The sequence below is a fragment of the Larus michahellis genome, chromosome 18 (assembly GCF_964199755.1).
Source record: "Larus michahellis chromosome 18, bLarMic1.1, whole genome shotgun sequence".
Classification (NCBI taxonomy): domain Eukaryota; kingdom Metazoa; phylum Chordata; class Aves; order Charadriiformes; family Laridae; genus Larus; species Larus michahellis.
Window position 1 is genome coordinate 2,819,826 of NC_133913.1, and position 15,295 is coordinate 2,835,120.

The 15,295-nt window shown below is 72.3% G+C and overlaps 2 protein-coding genes across 2 annotated transcripts; both read right to left on the bottom strand.

Annotated features, from left to right (window-relative positions):
• Positions 1–611: 611 nt before the first annotated feature.
• HCRT (hypocretin neuropeptide precursor) lies at positions 612–1,354 on the bottom strand. Its single transcript, XM_074561580.1, has one exon. The coding sequence runs from the start codon at positions 1,152–1,154 to the stop codon at positions 765–767; it is 390 nt and encodes a 129-aa protein (XP_074417681.1). The 5' UTR covers positions 1,155–1,354; the 3' UTR covers positions 612–764.
• Positions 1,355–2,870: 1,516 nt separating this feature from the next.
• On the bottom strand, positions 2,871–14,216 carry LOC141732494 (inactive phospholipase C-like protein 2). The gene is made up of 6 exons (XM_074561536.1): positions 14,008–14,216; positions 6,249–8,738; positions 5,830–6,033; positions 5,224–5,299; positions 3,379–3,488; positions 2,871–3,206 (listed from the first exon to the last, which is right to left on the bottom strand). The coding sequence occupies exons 1-6, from the start codon at positions 14,191–14,193 to the stop codon at positions 3,021–3,023; spliced, it is 3,252 nt and encodes a 1,083-aa protein (XP_074417637.1). The 5' UTR covers positions 14,194–14,216; the 3' UTR covers positions 2,871–3,020.
• Positions 14,217–15,295: the final 1,079 nt, after the last annotated feature.

Genomic DNA, 15,295 nt, shown 5'->3' on the forward strand with positions numbered 1-15,295 from the left:
GAGGCACCGGCTGCACTGGGACCTGCTCGGTACCAGCCCGCTCAGCACTGGGAGGCACCGGCCCTCCCGGGCTCCATGGAGGCTGAGGAGGGGGCAGGACTCGGCGTCCCCGGGGGCTCCTGCTGTGGGACACCAGCCCCACTGCTGGGGGCTATACCCTGGGGACAGCCAGCTCGGGGGCTGCAGGGCAAGGCAATGCCCTGCGGGACCCCCTGAGGGGCACCCAGGGGTGACAGGACCCAGACGGAGCCCTCCCCAGGACCCTGCGTGGGGACGGGACAGTGGGAGGGCAGTGGGGTGCAGTGGAAGTCAGGGACCTGTGACCACGAGAGGGTCACCAAAGGTTCCCTGTGCTGTGGTGGGGGGTGCTCTGAGCCCTTTAGGGGGGCTTCACATACCCCTCCAGTTCCGGGCCGCCTGGCAGAGGCTCGGTTCTCCCCAGTTTTGGTCCCGCATCCACCAGCAGGTCCCGCGCACGCCCCCAGTGCCGGCACCACAGAGGAAGGCACCAGCCTCACCGGCTGCCCCGCTGCGGTGCTGTGTCCCCCCGGCGCGGTGTTGTGCCCCCCCGGCCCCTCCCCAGGCAGAAGGCAGAGCCGGCAAACGTCAGGCTACCGTTTATTGTAAAAGGCCAGCGGTGCCCGCGGTGCCCTGCGCAGGCTCGTTCGGGGCCAGGAGGAGGTATGTAAAAGTGCTATTTACACCGAGCTCCGGGGTCCGTCCCCCCAGGGACCTCCTCTCCGCTCCCGCTGACCCCACCCCGCTCAGTAAAAGCTCTTGGCAGCTCCCTGAGCCTGGCTCTTCGTCAGGTCCTTCCCCGAGTGTCCCTGGCACTCCGCGGGGCTGGCGGCCGAGCCCCGCAGCGCCGGCGTGGGCTGGGGATCCGCGCCCCCGGGGCAGCCCGACGCGCCGTGGCAGGCGGGGCCGGGGGGCTCCCCGCGCTTGCCCATGGTGAGGATGCCGGCGGCGTGGTTGCCGGAGCCGTGCAGCAGGCGGTAGAGCCGGCTCTGGAACGCCGGCGGGACGCTCTTCCTCTTGCCCAGCGTGAGGATGCCGGCGGCGTGGTTGCCCATGCCGTGCAGCAGGTCGTAGATGCGGCAGGAGCAGGTCTTCTGCCGGCAACACTCGGGCAGGCTCTGCCGGGCGGCGGCCATGGAGCCCAACAGCAGCAGCAGCAGCAGCAGGAGGCAGGCAGCCCGCGGGAGCTACCGGAGCGACGGGCAGCGTCAGAGCGGGGCAACCGGCAGCACCGGAGAGCGGGGCCCGCACAGCCCTGGGGCTGCCCCCAGGTCCTGCTGCCGCGCCCGCCGGTATCCCGGCTCCCGTCCGCCCCGCTCGCTGCAGCGCTCCTTGCTCGTCCCCGCTGCCACGGGGGTGCCCTGCTCCCGGGGGTGCCCCAGTCCCGCGGCCAGCACCTCACCCCCAGCCCCCGACCACAGGCGGCTGCCGCCCCCCAGCACCGGGCAGCGACGGCAAACACCGTCCCCGAGTGCCACGGGACGAGCAGCGGTGACATCCAGGCGCGACACCGCGGGCACCACCCGCCCAGCGCCCTCCCGAGAAGCCCACGCGGGGCTGACCCCCCGCGAGAGACTGCTGGCCACGGTCGGGGAGCCCCGGGGAGGAACCGGCCGTGCCCCCTGCACCCCCGGACCCCCCACCCCGACCTCCCCGCAGCCGCTGCCCTCCCAGCGCCGCGGCTGCAGCCCCCCGGCCCCACCTTGGCGCTGGGTACCTCCATTCTTCCCGGGGTCTTCAGGCAGCCGAGCGGTGCTGGGGCATGTCCCGCACAGAACCCCGCGCCCTCCCGCCCGCCGCCGCCGCCGCCGCTGCTTTATAGGACCCGGCACAATGGCGCGGCCAAAAATACCGTCAGGGCCGGGCGGGAGCGGCCGGTCTCCGGGAGACGCGGGCTCGCTGGGGCCGGTAGCCCGGAGACTAGCCAGGCCTTTCCCCTCATTTGCAGCTTCTCATTGTGCGGGTGCCGGCGGGCCGGGCGCGGTGGCCAGGGTGCGTGGCACTAATGAGGCCCTAATTGCCCGCGGGCTCTGCGGCCGGGCCGGCACAAAGGGGCTGCAGGGCAGCGCTGGGGAGGCGCCGGTCCGCTCCCGGAGGCCCCATTAGGCTAATTACCTCCCCGAACAAAGGGGCGCCGGCAGCCGCAGGCTCCCTGACGTGGGGAGCCGTCACCCTGCGCTTGGGCCGGTGCCAAGGGAGGGATGATCCCTGTCCCCAGTGCCACAACCCCTTTGGTGACCCCATCCCGCCATGGAGGGAGCAGCAGGGCGTAGGGCTGGGTCTCGCACTCTTTATAACGCTCCGCAGCCCCGGTCTGACCCCAGACCACCCCTCACCCCTGGCCCGCGCGGGGCCCCCCTAGCCCGGGGGACGAGCCCCGACGTTTCCCTGATGCCAGAAGCCACATCTGCTGCCCAGGCTGGTCTGCAGCGGCCCCCCCGCCCGCTGCACCCCAGAGCCGCCCGGCCCCTCTGCACAGCGGGGGGGCTGGGGACGCCAGGGAGGGGGGAGGGACCCGCTGCCCCGCGGAGAGGGGACAGCGACCGGCCAGGACCCTTCCCGCCAGGCAGGGGCTGGCGAAGACAACACCCGCGGCCCTGGAGAGGGGCAGGAGCCCAGTCCGGGGGCTGCTTTTATGAGGGGGGTCGGGCAGTGTAGGGTGGGGGGGCACATGCACACGGGCACCGGGGTGCCAGCATCCCCGCGGGCCCCGCGGCAGGACGCTTGCTCCAGAAGCGGATGGGGGGAGATGGATGAGTCCCCGGCGAGCTCGGGGGTGGGGGCAAGCGGGAGCGGGGCTACCCCTCCCCGACCTCCCCGCTGGGCCCCGCCGCAGCCCCTCGGCACGGCGGAGCGCGGGCAGCGGCCCCGCAGGCGTCCCTCCCCGCACCCCGAGCCTGCGGGCAGGCGACTGCCCGTCCCTGGACAGGCTGGGGCTTCCTACCCCCGGCCCCTGCGGGCGGGGGGGTGCTCAGTCCGGGCCCCCGAGCCCCAGGCCGGGGTCAGCAGGACGCCGCGTCGCCGCCTCCTTCCGTCTCCGGGATGGGCTCCAGCGGGGCGCGCAGCCGGGAGGGCTCCGGCGAGGCCGAGCCGTTCCTGCCGATACCGCAGGACTGTCCCGCGTTGTGGATCTGCCACAGGTTGTCCAGCGCCTCTGCCTTGGCGTGCTTCAGGAGGTCGGCCTGGCCCTACGCGGGGAGAGGGAGGCCGTCAGGGCCGGGGACCGACGGAGCGTGGGCTGCAGGAGGCCGGGGGGGATCACCGCCGGGACCCCCTGAACTGGCCGGGGACACCCCCAGCGCTCAGGGAGCGCCCCCCGGGGGCGGCTGGGGAGGGGAAGGGGCGGCCCTCGCCCTTCACCTTGAGGACGGTGATGTTCCAGGCGAAGCTCTCCAACGCCTTCTGCAGCTTGCGGCCCCGCAGCCCCTCCTTGGCCTCGATGCGGGGCAGTTCCTTGTGGAAATCCATCCCTGCGGGCGGGGGCGGCGCTCAGCGGGCGCGGGGCCACGGGGACGGCCACCACCCCCCCCCCTCACAGGGACACAGCCGGAGGGACGCCCCCCGCCCGGCACGGGGGGGGTGCGGGCAGTGTAGGTTCCCCGCCGCCCCAAGAGCCCCGAGTCCCGTCCCCCCCACCCCGTGCCGGGAACAACGGGGGAGCCCCCCCCGCCCCGTCCCCGCGCTGGGCGCCAGCCCGTGGTGGCCAGCGGCATGGCCCCCACCGCGGCCCACTCGGGGGGCTGGGAGCGGGTCGTCGTCGTCGTCGTGGTGTCCCCCTCCCCCCCCCCCCCCCGGAGCGCGAGCCCCCGCGCCGTGCAGCGCGTGACGTCCCCGTGAGCGGGTGCTATATTTACCCCCCCCGCCCTGACGCAGCACCGGCTCCGGGCCCACGCGAGGGCTCCCACGCGCGCCCGCCCGCCCACGCGCCGTCAATCAGCACCAACCCCCCCGGCCCCGCACCCCCCGCCCGCAGCCGGCGCCTCCCCGGACCCCGCAGCACCCACCCCCCCCGCATCGGGTCGGCATCGCCGGGGCTGGCCCGGGCGCAATGGGTTGGTCGGGGGGGGGGTTCAGTCCCCCCCAAACTGCCCCCTGCCACCGCCGCGAGGGGTCGCCGCCCCCAGAGCCCCTCTGCCCCGCGGCGACCCGCCCCCTCCCAGCACCGCAGCGGGTCTCCCCCAGGCAGAGCGGCGCAGAGCCCCCCCACCGTGTCCCGCACCCCAGCCCCGCAGCCCGCGTCCCCCCCCCCCATCCCCACCGCCTCTCCCCCCGGCGCTGGCAGCGGTGGCGGAGCCCAAAGCCAAGAGCTCGGGGAGTTCCGGGCTGCCGCGCCGGCAGGGAACAAACAGGGCTGCTGGCAGCAAGGCTGGTACCGGCGGGGGGGGGGGGGGGGCAGAGGGGGCCCCCTCCTTCCCCCCCGGCCCCTCCAGCTCCTGGCGGCTCTCCCAGCCCCGCGGGGAGCCCACACGAGGGGTGGCCGGGGCCGCCCCTGCGGGGCCGCGCAGCCGTCGGTGCCCGGAGTGCGGCCGGGGGTCCGGGGCAGCCGCCGCAGGGCGGGGGGGGGAGTAGGGGAGGCCGGGGGGGGGAGGCCGGGGCAGGCAGCCGGCAGCACCTGCCTGTGTGGGTTCAGCCATGTGTCTTGGAAGTCGTAACATTCAGTTGCCACTTCTACCGTCAGCCCCAGTCTGTTATTTCTGGTGCTAATTATATTCCGGCGTTTGGCAGCTAATGACTCTTCCCCGCTTCCTCATCAGCCTCCTCCGCTCCCCTCTCTCTCCTCCCTCCCGCACAGCCCCTGCAGCCCCCGCAGCCCCGCACCCTGCCCCGGCACGGGGAAGCGCCCCCCGGGCCCCTCCCCCGGTGCTGCCGGGGCACGGGAAAACCGCGGAGCCGGGCTCGGGGCCGCCCCAGCCGCAAATGGCTCTCCCACAGCCGCTCGGCCCCGTTTGCTCTGCCGCTGCACCCCAGCCATGGCACGCACCCACCGGGGGGGTGCAGACACGCACCCCTCGTCCTCCCCTGTGCACAGCCAAAAACACCGGCGTGCGTTGCCATGCCCGTGCGCAGGGCTGGAGAGTGGTGCCAGCCCCCCCTGAACCGAGTCCTGTGGGGACACAAGCCCCCAGCCCAGCATCGTCCCCACCCCGGGATGTGTCTGGCACAGAGCAGCACCGGGACTAGGCCAGTCCCCCCCCCAGCACCCACCTGCCTGCTGCGCCTGGATGAGCTTCCCATACACCGCGTCGGCAGACTCGATCAGCGTCCGGCTGGTCTGGATCATCTGGGGAGAGGGGCAGCGTGAGGAGTTGGGCACCCCCTGGACCCACGCGCCCCCCCCGGACTCACGCACCCCCAGGCAGAGAGGATGGGGAGAAGGGGCTCCGGCAGGGGTTGCCCCTCCCCGCAGCGTGGTGGCCGGGGTCTGGTCCAGCCAGGTGTGGTGTGACCAGCGCCTGGCCGGCGGCCAGGTCCCCCTCCAACACAAAGGAAGGAAGCAGCTCCGGGCTGGGCCATTAATGGGATTTCTCCCGCAAGGCGGGACCGCGGGACACCCTGCCAGCCAGCCCCGGCACAGGGTGCAGGCAGCACGGGCAGGGGGACGGGCACCCCCAGGGCTCGTAGCGAGCCAGGCAAGCCTGAGCCTCCACAAGCCTCCTCCCTGCACAGCCCCCCACGCAGCCCCCTGCCAGCCTCCCCCTGCACCGGGATGGGTGCAGCAAGTTCGGGGTCCCCTGTCCTGGGCAGGACGATGGTCCCGATGCTGCTGGAGCATCCCCACGAGAAGCCGAGCCCCGGTGGAACGGCACTTACCGTCTCGTAGGCGGTGAGGACCTTGCGCAGCAGGTCCGGGATGGGGCCCTGGGCCTCCATGGGGGGGTACTTCTCTGCCAGGTTGAGGGTGACGCTGGGCGCACTGTCACTGTGCAGCAGCCACGTGGCCACCGTCAGGATGCACTGCTTCATGTTGGCAGCGGGCGTCAGGCCACACAGCTCCTTGAAGGAGACCAGTGCGTTCTGCGGGCAGACACCGGCGTTAGAGGCTCAGCCCCAGAGGGCCCCCAAGAGCCCCCCCTTGGATTGCCCAGTTACCCCCAGCTCTCTGCTCCAGACGAGGCTCCTCACCCGCATCCCCCAGGAAGCGGGGGACGCCCGGGCTCCCCACCGCTCACAGTCCAGCCCCGTCCTCCCCCGCAGAAACCAGGTCCCCAGCGCCTCCATGGGGTCCGTACCTGCACATTCTCCCGCAGGTCGGTGGCCTCCCGCAGTGGCTGGGTGGCCGTCCGGAAGACCTCATCAATGGCCTTGATGCCAGTGGCCTTGGTGGAGGTGTACTCCCGCACCCGGCGGCCCCGACGCCCTGCCAGCCCCCGGCGGTGCCCCTTGCCCCCGCCGCGGCGGTCGGTGATGGCCACATGCACAAAGAGGGTGGCGTGGGGCAGGGGCTCCCCGGCCAGGGACTGGAGGGGGACGTGGCGGTAGCCGGGCTGCAGGCACTCAAAGGGGATGGTGTACTGGGCGATGAACTCGTCCCCGATGTAGTCGTCGTCCAGCACGACGAAGCGCAGGACGGCCAGCTCCGGCAGGTTGATCTGGAACTCCAGGCTCTCGTCAAAGACAGGGTTGTCCCCGCTCTGCAGGGCCGTCTTGGTGCGGTGCTCAGCGCAGTCGGCTGGGATGCCGTGGATCTCGGCGCAGACGTAGGGCTCCACCACCTCCCCCTTGGCCCCCGAGCCCTTGGGCTTGGGCAGGTTCTGCCCGCTGATGACCTTGAGGTGCAGGAGCTGGGCAGGCACCCCGGGCAAGGAGTCCTTGGCGTTGGCACTGAAGTAGGAGACCTCCTCCCGCATGATGGCGGGGCGCAGGACATAGCCACAGGCCCCGTTCTGCCGGAACCAGCCCGCGTTCAGGTCCATCATGAGCCCCGGCGTCTGGTAGTTCATGGCCACCATCTGGCAGCCGCACTTCCAGAAGTCCTGGGGGTTCATGTTGCTGGCGTCGATGCGCATGGGGCTGGGGTAGACGCGGGAGAGGAACCGCTTGTTGTAGCTCACCAGCTCGGCCGGGCACTCGTTGGCGAAGCGTCCCGCCTCCACCTCGCTGAAGGAGCACATCTCCCAGTAGCGCTGCCCGCGCCGCGAGCTCTCGAAGTCCTGGAAGGGGACGGCCTGGCAGAGGCTCACCAGCTCCGAGAGCTCCCGGCTGAGGCGCACCCGCCGCGGGCCACCTCCCTCCGGTGCCTCCCGCTCCTCCTGGCCCAGCCGCCGCGCCAGCTCCCAGCCTTCCTCCTCGTCCGACACCTCCCCCTCGCTGTCCTCGCAGCCCGGCGGCAGCTTCTTGCCCTTGATGAGGATGCGGCCCTTGAGCTGCTCCGGGGAGGGCAGGTAGGAGGCGGTGGGGTTGGGGGGCTCCAGGTACAGCTTCTCCCCCAGCGTCTTGCGCAGGCACTGGGCGGCGAGGCGCTGCTGGGGGGCTGAGCAGCGCACCACCAGGCAGAGGATGAGGGGGTAGGCGGAGGCGGTGAAAGCGTGCTGGTCAATCAGCCCCACCACGGCACGGAAGGGCACGCAGGAGGCGGCCGAGGGGCTGGTGTAGACCACGGGCTCGCCCTCAGGGCCGTCCCAGAGCACCAGCTCGATGCTACGGCAGCCCAAGCCCAGGGCGCTGATGTAGCCGCTGATGTCTGAGCGGCCCCAGAAGTTGTCCTCCAGCAGGCAGGCGCTGTGGGCAGAGCTGATGTAGTAGTGGGAGAGGGGCTGCGCCATGTCCTGGCACACCTTGCGGTGCTGCGGGTCGAAGATGGAGCAGTCAGCGGAGAGCAGGTAGCGCGTGAAGCCGTCGATGGCCAGATAGCCCTTCTCCCGGCCCTCCTTGGAGGGCTCGTACTTGCCGATGATCTCCAAGCACTTCTCCTCCGTCACCCCCTCCATGCCCTGCTCCACTTCCAGGAACATCAGCAGGTCCTTCAGACCCAGGTACTCCTTGTTGCTGGAGAACTGCACCAGAAGGAAGAAGATCTCGGGGCGGGTGCAGAGCTCGCAGTACGCCTCCACGAAGAGATCGCAGGCCACCTCCGTGCCAGGACGCTCGCTGGCCTTCTGCAGCTCCTTGAACTTCAGCTCGATGGTGGAGGTCTTCATGCCTGGGTTGAGTGCTTTGATCAGCTGCACAGCCCGGGACACGGGGATGCGGCCAGACTTCTCCAGGTCGGCGAGATCGAAGACGGAGGAGATCCAGGAGGTCCGGAGGCTGGGGTGGCCGGTCCCGGGCGCCTCAGGGGTGTGCTTCCCGTAGGACACCAGGTAACGGAGCCCCATCACCCAGGCGCTCACCACATCAGCCGAGCTGGCCACCAGGTCCAGGGACTCGTAGTTGTCACCGTAGATGATGGAGAAGGCGCACTCATCTGGGAACTGGTCGGAGAGGCCATTGCTGCGCAGGACGGGAGTCTTTTTGCCCACACGCACCTCTTTCACCGACTTGATCTCAATCTTGGCCTTCTCCGAGTCCTTCTTGGAGGGCTCCCAGCGCATGGAACGCATGTCAGCGTCCAGCACGAAGAAGCGGCTGTACATGCGGGAGTTGGAGCGCACCTTCTTCAGCTCGCAGCCCTCCAGCATGAAGGAGATGCAGGCGGCCGTGCTGTTGATCTTGCGGTCATTGGGCATGGTGCTGAAGGACACTGTCTTCTTCTTCTGTGGCGGGCGCTGCCGGGAGCCATCCTGCCAGGGTGGGAGAAGGGGGCAGAGCCGTCAGGGACAGGACAGGGAGCGTACGCCCCACCAGCTCCTGACACCCCCCAGCCACACTCTCTTTCCCCGCCCCATCCCCAATGCACAGCACAGCAGTCCAGGGTGCCCCAGTGCCATGTGAAGCCCAGTCCACCCCAGTCCGACCATCTCCCTGGAGGCTGGGAGCCGGCTCCAGCCCTGGCCTCCCCCACAGCTCACTGCCTGGCTTATTTTAACTCTGCTTTCCTTCCTTCCTTCCTGCTCCCGGCCCTGAGCCGGATCCTTCCCCACTGCTCATGCACCCGTGGAGGCACAGCCATGCACAGGCAGCCCGGCATGGTCCCCGTCTCCCTGGCCCGGGGACACCAGAGGAAAACAGGCGCCTGGCAGGACCAGCCTGTGCCCACGGCAGCCACATCCCTGCAGAGGGACACACGCCATGGGCCCTCACGCCTGTGTCCCTTGCACTGACCCCGGGCACCATGGCAGTGGGGTGCGAGGATGCCTGGGGCACCCTGAAGCGGGGGCAGAGCTGCTCCTGGGGAGCCCAAGCCAGACCCCCCCACACTCCGTCTGCCAGGGAGCGGTGCAGGACAGCCGCCTGCAAGTGCCACACACTGGGGACAAGTATGGCCCCTGGCCCTGTCCTGCACAGCCCATGGCCGCTGCTGCCCCGATGGGGGTCCCAGGGGGTAAGGGCTGTCTGCTGCCTGCACCCCATGCCCACAATCTGTCCGTACCCCTGCGCCAGCCCTGACCCTCAGCAGGGAAGGGGGACGCTGCTGCCAAGGGGCTGGAGGGGGCGGGGGGATGAGGGGGAACAGCAGGGCTGGGCGAATATTATGGGATGGATTTCATTAAGTAGTGCAGCAGGAGGAGATTTAATCCACTTCAAGATTATGGTGAGTCACCTCTAATCTGGTGGTGTCTCCGGCAGAGGCAGGTGCTGCCCAGCTGCCCGGGTTGAGGGCAAGGGGGTGTCCCCCTCAGGCACCCCGACAATTTCCACAGCAGAGCGGGCTGGTGGCCTGGGCGAGCACGTCCCCGTGCCTCATCCCAAGGGCCTGAATCTGCCCCTGTGGGGCCAGGCAGCCCTGACCCAGGGCAATCGGGACAGGTGACGCAGGTGGCAGCCAACTCCCCCCAAGGGTACCCAGGACACAACGTCCTGGGGAGGGGGATCAGCCCCAGCCCCCGGCCCCACACTGGATCCGGCCCTTCCTCTGCAGCCCCGCTCCCTGACCCCACTCGGCCTCGCGTGGGGGCTGTTTCCCCCATCTCGGATGAGGGAGCTTTTCGCATCCTCTCGCTGCCAGATTGCTCCGAGAGCCGGCTGAGCGCCAGCACCCTGCCTCTGTGCCAGCCGGCTCCGGGGGGGGGTCCCCTGCTCAGGCCGCCTCCCGGGCCCCCCAACAGCCAGCAGCCGCCCCCTCTCCTCTGCAGCCTCCCCGGGCAGTGGGGTGGCGACGCACGGCATTCCCCGAAGCCCCAGTATCCAGCCGGGACAATCGTCCCCGGGGCTGAGCCGGGGGCCACCGTGCCGGGGCGCAGGACCCCGACCAGCCCTACTCAGCGGGGGGGCTCAGCGGCAGGTCACGCCATGGGGCCAGCCCCGCGGGGAAGGACTCGCCGCCGGGTGGCTTCCTGCGAGCAGCAATCTGAGCGCCCCACTGACGGGCAGCCCCGGCCCTCGCCCCCCCACACACACACCCCCCCCGCGCGGTGACGGCTGGCACCGGGGAGCGGCCCCCTCCTGCCCCGGGCAGGAGCCCCCGCACCGGCGCACCCCACCCCGGGCGGCTCCGCAGCGGGCCCCACAGCCGAAAACAGGAAATCCATCCGGAAAGGAAACACGGGCGGGGGGCCTGCGAGCACCCAGCGCCCGGGGACCTGCCCCCGCTGCGCCCACCGCAGCCAGCCGGACCCACCCTCCGGCACAGCCACGCCGGGCCCCCCCCTCCGAACGCCCTCCCTGCAGCCCCCCAAGGCTCGGGCAAGGGGAGGGGGCGCCTGCTGCGGCGCCTTGGGGTGCAGACGCTCCGCTCCCGCAGCTCCCGGTGTTTGCCCCCGGCGAGCCCGTGGCAGCGGCCGTGCGGGGCCTCCCGCCCGCCGGCTTCACACCCCGGCCCGGGGACCGGTGGGGAAAAGCCGCTGCTCCCCGGCAGCCCGTTGCAACGGCGCTTCCCAGGCGGGCTTCGCGCCTGTGGACGCCCTGCTCGGTGCCCCGCGAGGTGCGGGCAGGAGCGGGAGCGGTGCGGGCAGCCGGGGCCGCGGAGCCCCATCGAGCAGCGGAGGCGGGAGGAGGCGGCACCCACGGCCGCGGGAGTAGGGAGCGTCCCCGGGCACGGACAGGGCTCCGGCAGGAGCAGGGCATCCCGCACGTAGGGCTCCTGCCACACGCACCGCTCCCGCACAGCCCGGCTCTGCGGGGGGAAGACGCGGTGCCGGTGCCGACCACGGCGAGCGCGGGCATCAGCCTGGGCACGGCGGGCACGTCCGACCCGCGCCCCTCCCGGCTCTGCAGCGTGTACTAATCACCTCTTCAGGCAATTACCTCCCGTGATTAGTGCCCCGGCCAGCGCGGCAGCTTTAATCTCAGCCGCCATGTGACCGCCGGCGTTACCGGCCAAAGCAACCGGTTCCGCAGCCCGGGGGTGGGGAAGGGCCCATCGGCCTCCCGTCCCTTCCCGTTATCGGCCGGCGGGGGTCCCCGCCGCGCAGCAGCAGACAGAGGAACCGAAAGCCCGTGGGGCTGAGGCGTCCCGCCCGCCCGCGGTTCCGCTGGCCAGCCCGGGGAGCGGGACTGCCGCCGCCCCGGCAGTAGCACCCCTCTCCCGGCCGTGGGTACGGGGTTGTTCCCCCGCAACCTGGCCGTGTCGGGACTCATCCACAGCCGGCTTCCCCGCATCCCGGTTCTTCCCACTTGCTCCCATCCCGGGCAGGGATGCGGACGACAGCCGGCAGCACCGGAGCGGAGGCAGTGGGAGGCCAGGCACAGCCAGGGCTTTTCTGCCGCCGTTTGTTCCCTGCCAAGAAGAGAGCGAGTGACACATCCACTCCCCGCGGCACCAGCTGCCGCTACGCAGCGAGGGGCCGCGGAGCCGGAGCCCCGCACAGAGGCACCGTACGGCTCCTGGGGCTGCCGCGGGACGGGGCCCACGCAGGACACGGGGCAGCGGGGCGCTGGGCAAGGGTCACCTCCTGCAGCAGGGAGGAACAGATCCAGCATGCTCCCAGTCCCCTTCCAGCATCCTTCCAGCCCACCGGATCTCCAGACCCTCCACTTCCAGCCTCAGAAAGCCGGGAGCAGCTCCTCCAGCCAGAGCACGGGGATGTCCCATCGCTGCCCGGCACGGCCGGGCCCGGGCTCCCCCTGCCCCAGCCCAGCCGCCGATTCTCGCTTTCAGATTCACTCCTCCAGCCTTTTCTGGAAATTCCAAAAAATAACGGAGCCGGCAGCTCTCCCCACACGTGCTTCCACGTCGCCAGCAGCCAACCCCTCCCCGGCCCCGGCACACAGGGGTCTCAGCCGGTGAGGGGCTGGCGGGGGACGCACTCTGTCCCCTGTCGTCTCTCAGGGACAGGAGGGCTGTGCTGAGGCAGCGGCAGGAGCGCTGCCTCCGAAGCGGGGAGGGCAGGAGAAGCGCGGCGCGGGCGGCCGGTGCCCACGGGCAGCGTGTCTGCCCACCGCCCCCTGCCCGCCCGCCCGCCCGCCCCCCCCGCCCAAGGACGGGTCCCGGGGCACAGCCAGGCCCAGCCCGGGGAGCTCCCGGCTGTGGGACTTCGGACCTGCAGCCCTCCAGCACCGGGGCAGGATCAGGCCCTGAGGGGGCTCGGAGATGCACGGCGGACCAGCACAGGCTGGGGACGGTGGCCAGGCCTGACCCGCTCCCGCCAGCCCTCCCCACCCCCGGCGCTGGCCCGGGGCCACCGACCTTCACGTGAGGCCAAATCCCGCGGTGACGCACGGCGGTGACGGGGGGGTGCCCCCAGCCCGGGGGCAAGCGGGGGTTCACCCCCCGCCCGCGGCTGCTTCCCGGCCAGGGGGCGGCGGGAAGCGTCGCTGCCCGGCCCCGTGAGGAGCGGGAGACCCCAGCGAGGTCCCCAGGGAAACCGGGCAGAGACGGCGCACCGGTCCCGGCCTCGGGCTGCTCGGGAGCCCCGGGAGGTCTCCTCGCCGCCACCGCGCGGGGCTCAGCCCGGCCGCTCCCGCAACAGTTTGCAGCGGGAACCCGGGGGGCGCGGGGTCCCTCCGGCCGACGCCTCTGCCCAGGGAACCGGGTGCCGGGGGCAGAGGAGCGGGGCTGGGGCGGCACCACGGGAACAGCCCCCACACGGGGTATTAATAGCACCGGAGCAATCCCGGCTCAAAATAGGCTGCCAAGAGCGGGGAGGCGGGTCCCGGGCGGACGCGACCTATTGTGTCAGCGAGCATCGCCGGCACAAGCGCAATTAGGGGGGGGCTCATTGAGGAAAGGGCGCATGTGACCCACTGCCCACCCACGCGGGAGACCCCCAGAGAGCCTCCCTGCCCCACGGCCCCGCCGGTGCCCCCGCCCGGCCGCGGCACGGCTCCGGGGAGATGTCGGGAGCGGGTCGGGAGCCGGCCAGGCCGGGCCCAAGGTGCTCGGGAGCAAGGAGCAGGCGTCTCCTCGCCGGCACCCATGGGTGCCCTGAGCAGGACAGGGTGATGCTGCGGCGTGGCTCCCGCGGCAGGAGCAGCGTGGCCATGCAGGGGACCCGCGGGACCGGCGGCGGCTGGACGGGGCAATCCACGGCCACGCAGAGAGGACAGGCCTGGCCCGGCAGCGCACGAAGCCCGAGCCAGGCTTTGCCCTTGGGGACCCAGGGTGCCGAGCAGGGCCAGGGGATGCCGTGCGGGCCCTGGCAAGAGCATCCCCGGCGAGCCCGGTGCCGCGGACCGGAGGCAAAGCCCGGCGTCCGGCCGGCCGGGCGACCCCCGGGCACCGATCCGGGGCTGCAGCTGCCCCCCGGCTCCCCAAACCCTCCCCACGGGTGCGGGCAGTGCCCGGCCGGGCTCGGCGGGGACTCGGGGGGGCGGCGGGCACGGCGGGCATCGCGGGCTGGCGGGGCCGGTACCCGCTGGCTCCGGGGCCGGGGGACGCGCAGCTCCCGCGGGGGGGGCATCGCTCGGACCCCCGACCCCTGCGCCGGTCCCGGGGGACACCGGAGTGCGCCGCGGGGCGGGGCGGGGCGGGAGGGGCCGGGGCCGGGGCCGGGGCCGGTGCCGTGCTCTCACCTTCATGATGCTGGCCCGGGGCGCGGCGGGCGCGGGGCTCCGCTCCGCCGAGTCCTCGCGGCTGCTGCTGCCCGAGCCCGAGCCGGGGCTGCCGCCGCCGCCGCCGCCGCCGCGGGGCCCGTTGGGCAGCGGGGCGGCGGGGCGGGGCGATCCCGGCGGCGGGGCGCCCCGGGGCCCCTCCGCCATCCCCCGCGGCCTCAGGGCAGCGGCCGCCGCGGGGCCCCGGGCGCCCCCGGAGCCTGCGCCCGCCGCCGCCGCCGCCGCTGCGGGCTCAGTGGCGGAGCGGGCGGGAGGCGGCGCGGCCGGGAGGAGGGGACGGGCCGCGCCGGGGGCGGGGCCGCGGACGGCGACGGGGATGGGGACGGCGCGGCCCCCCCGCCCCGGGCTGCAGCGGCGGGGAGCGGGCACCGGCACCTCCCGCCGCCGGGAAAACCCCCCCCGGCCTCCGCCCAGCGCCGCAGCGCCCGGGCCCGGTGGCCGCCCCATCCCGGCGGGACCCGGGCCAAGCCCGCACCCTGCAGCCGGCCACCCCCACCCAGCCCACGCCCTGCAGCCTGGTACCCGAAACGAGCCTGCAGCCTGGTACCCAAATCGACCTTGCACCCTGCAGCCCGGCACCCAAAACGAGCCTGCACCCTAGACCCTCCTACCAGAAACCAGCCTGCACCCTGGCACCCAAACCCACCCTGCATCCTGCATCCTGGTACCCGAAACGAACCTGCACCCTGCAGCCTGGCACCCAAATCGACCTTGCACCCTTCGAGCCTGGTACTTGAAACGAGCCTGCACCCTAGCACCCAAACCCAGCCTGCATCCTGCATCCTCGTACCCGAAACGAACCTGCACCCTGCAGCCTGGCACCCAAACCGACCTTGCACCCTGCAGCCCGGCACCCAAACCGAGCTTGCACCCTAGAGTCTGCTACCAGAAACCAGCCTGCACCCTGGCACCCAAACCCACCCTGCATCCTGGTACCCGAAACAAACATGCACCCTGCAGCCTGGCACCCAAATCAACCTTGCATCCTGCAGCCTGCCACCCAAACTGAGCCTGCACCCTGCAGCCCAGCCATGCCCATTAGGGCACCCGCCCCCTCTGCAGCCTCCAGCGGGGTCAGTGCCCAGGCAAGGACAGGGGGCAACTAGAGCTGGCGGTGCCATGCTGAGACAAGCCAGAGCCGCCTGGTGAAGCCCTGGGCTGGCACCGCTCTCCTGGGCAGCGGGTTGAGGCTTTTGCTCGGGGGTCAGGTCACTGCAGGCTCACAGCTCCGCCCAGGGCATCCTTTCCC

Excerpts from the sequence above, each read along its gene's own strand:
- HCRT (XM_074561580.1), bottom strand. The coding sequence starts at position 1,154 with ATGGCCGCCGCCCGGCAGAGCCTGCCCGAGTGTTGCCGGCAGAAGACC.
- LOC141732494 (XM_074561536.1), bottom strand. The coding sequence starts at position 14,193 with ATGGCGGAGGGGCCCCGGGGCGCCCCGCCGCCGGGATCGCCCCGCCCC. Across the intron at positions 5,300-5,829 it reads TCCTCACCGCCTACGAGACG|ATGATCCAGACCAGCCGGAC; the intron begins GTAAGTGCCGTT and ends CCCTCTCCCCAG. Across the intron at positions 3,489-5,223 it reads CATCCAGGCGCAGCAGGCAG|GGATGGATTTCCACAAGGAA; the intron begins GTGGGTGCTGGG and ends CCCCGCCCGCAG.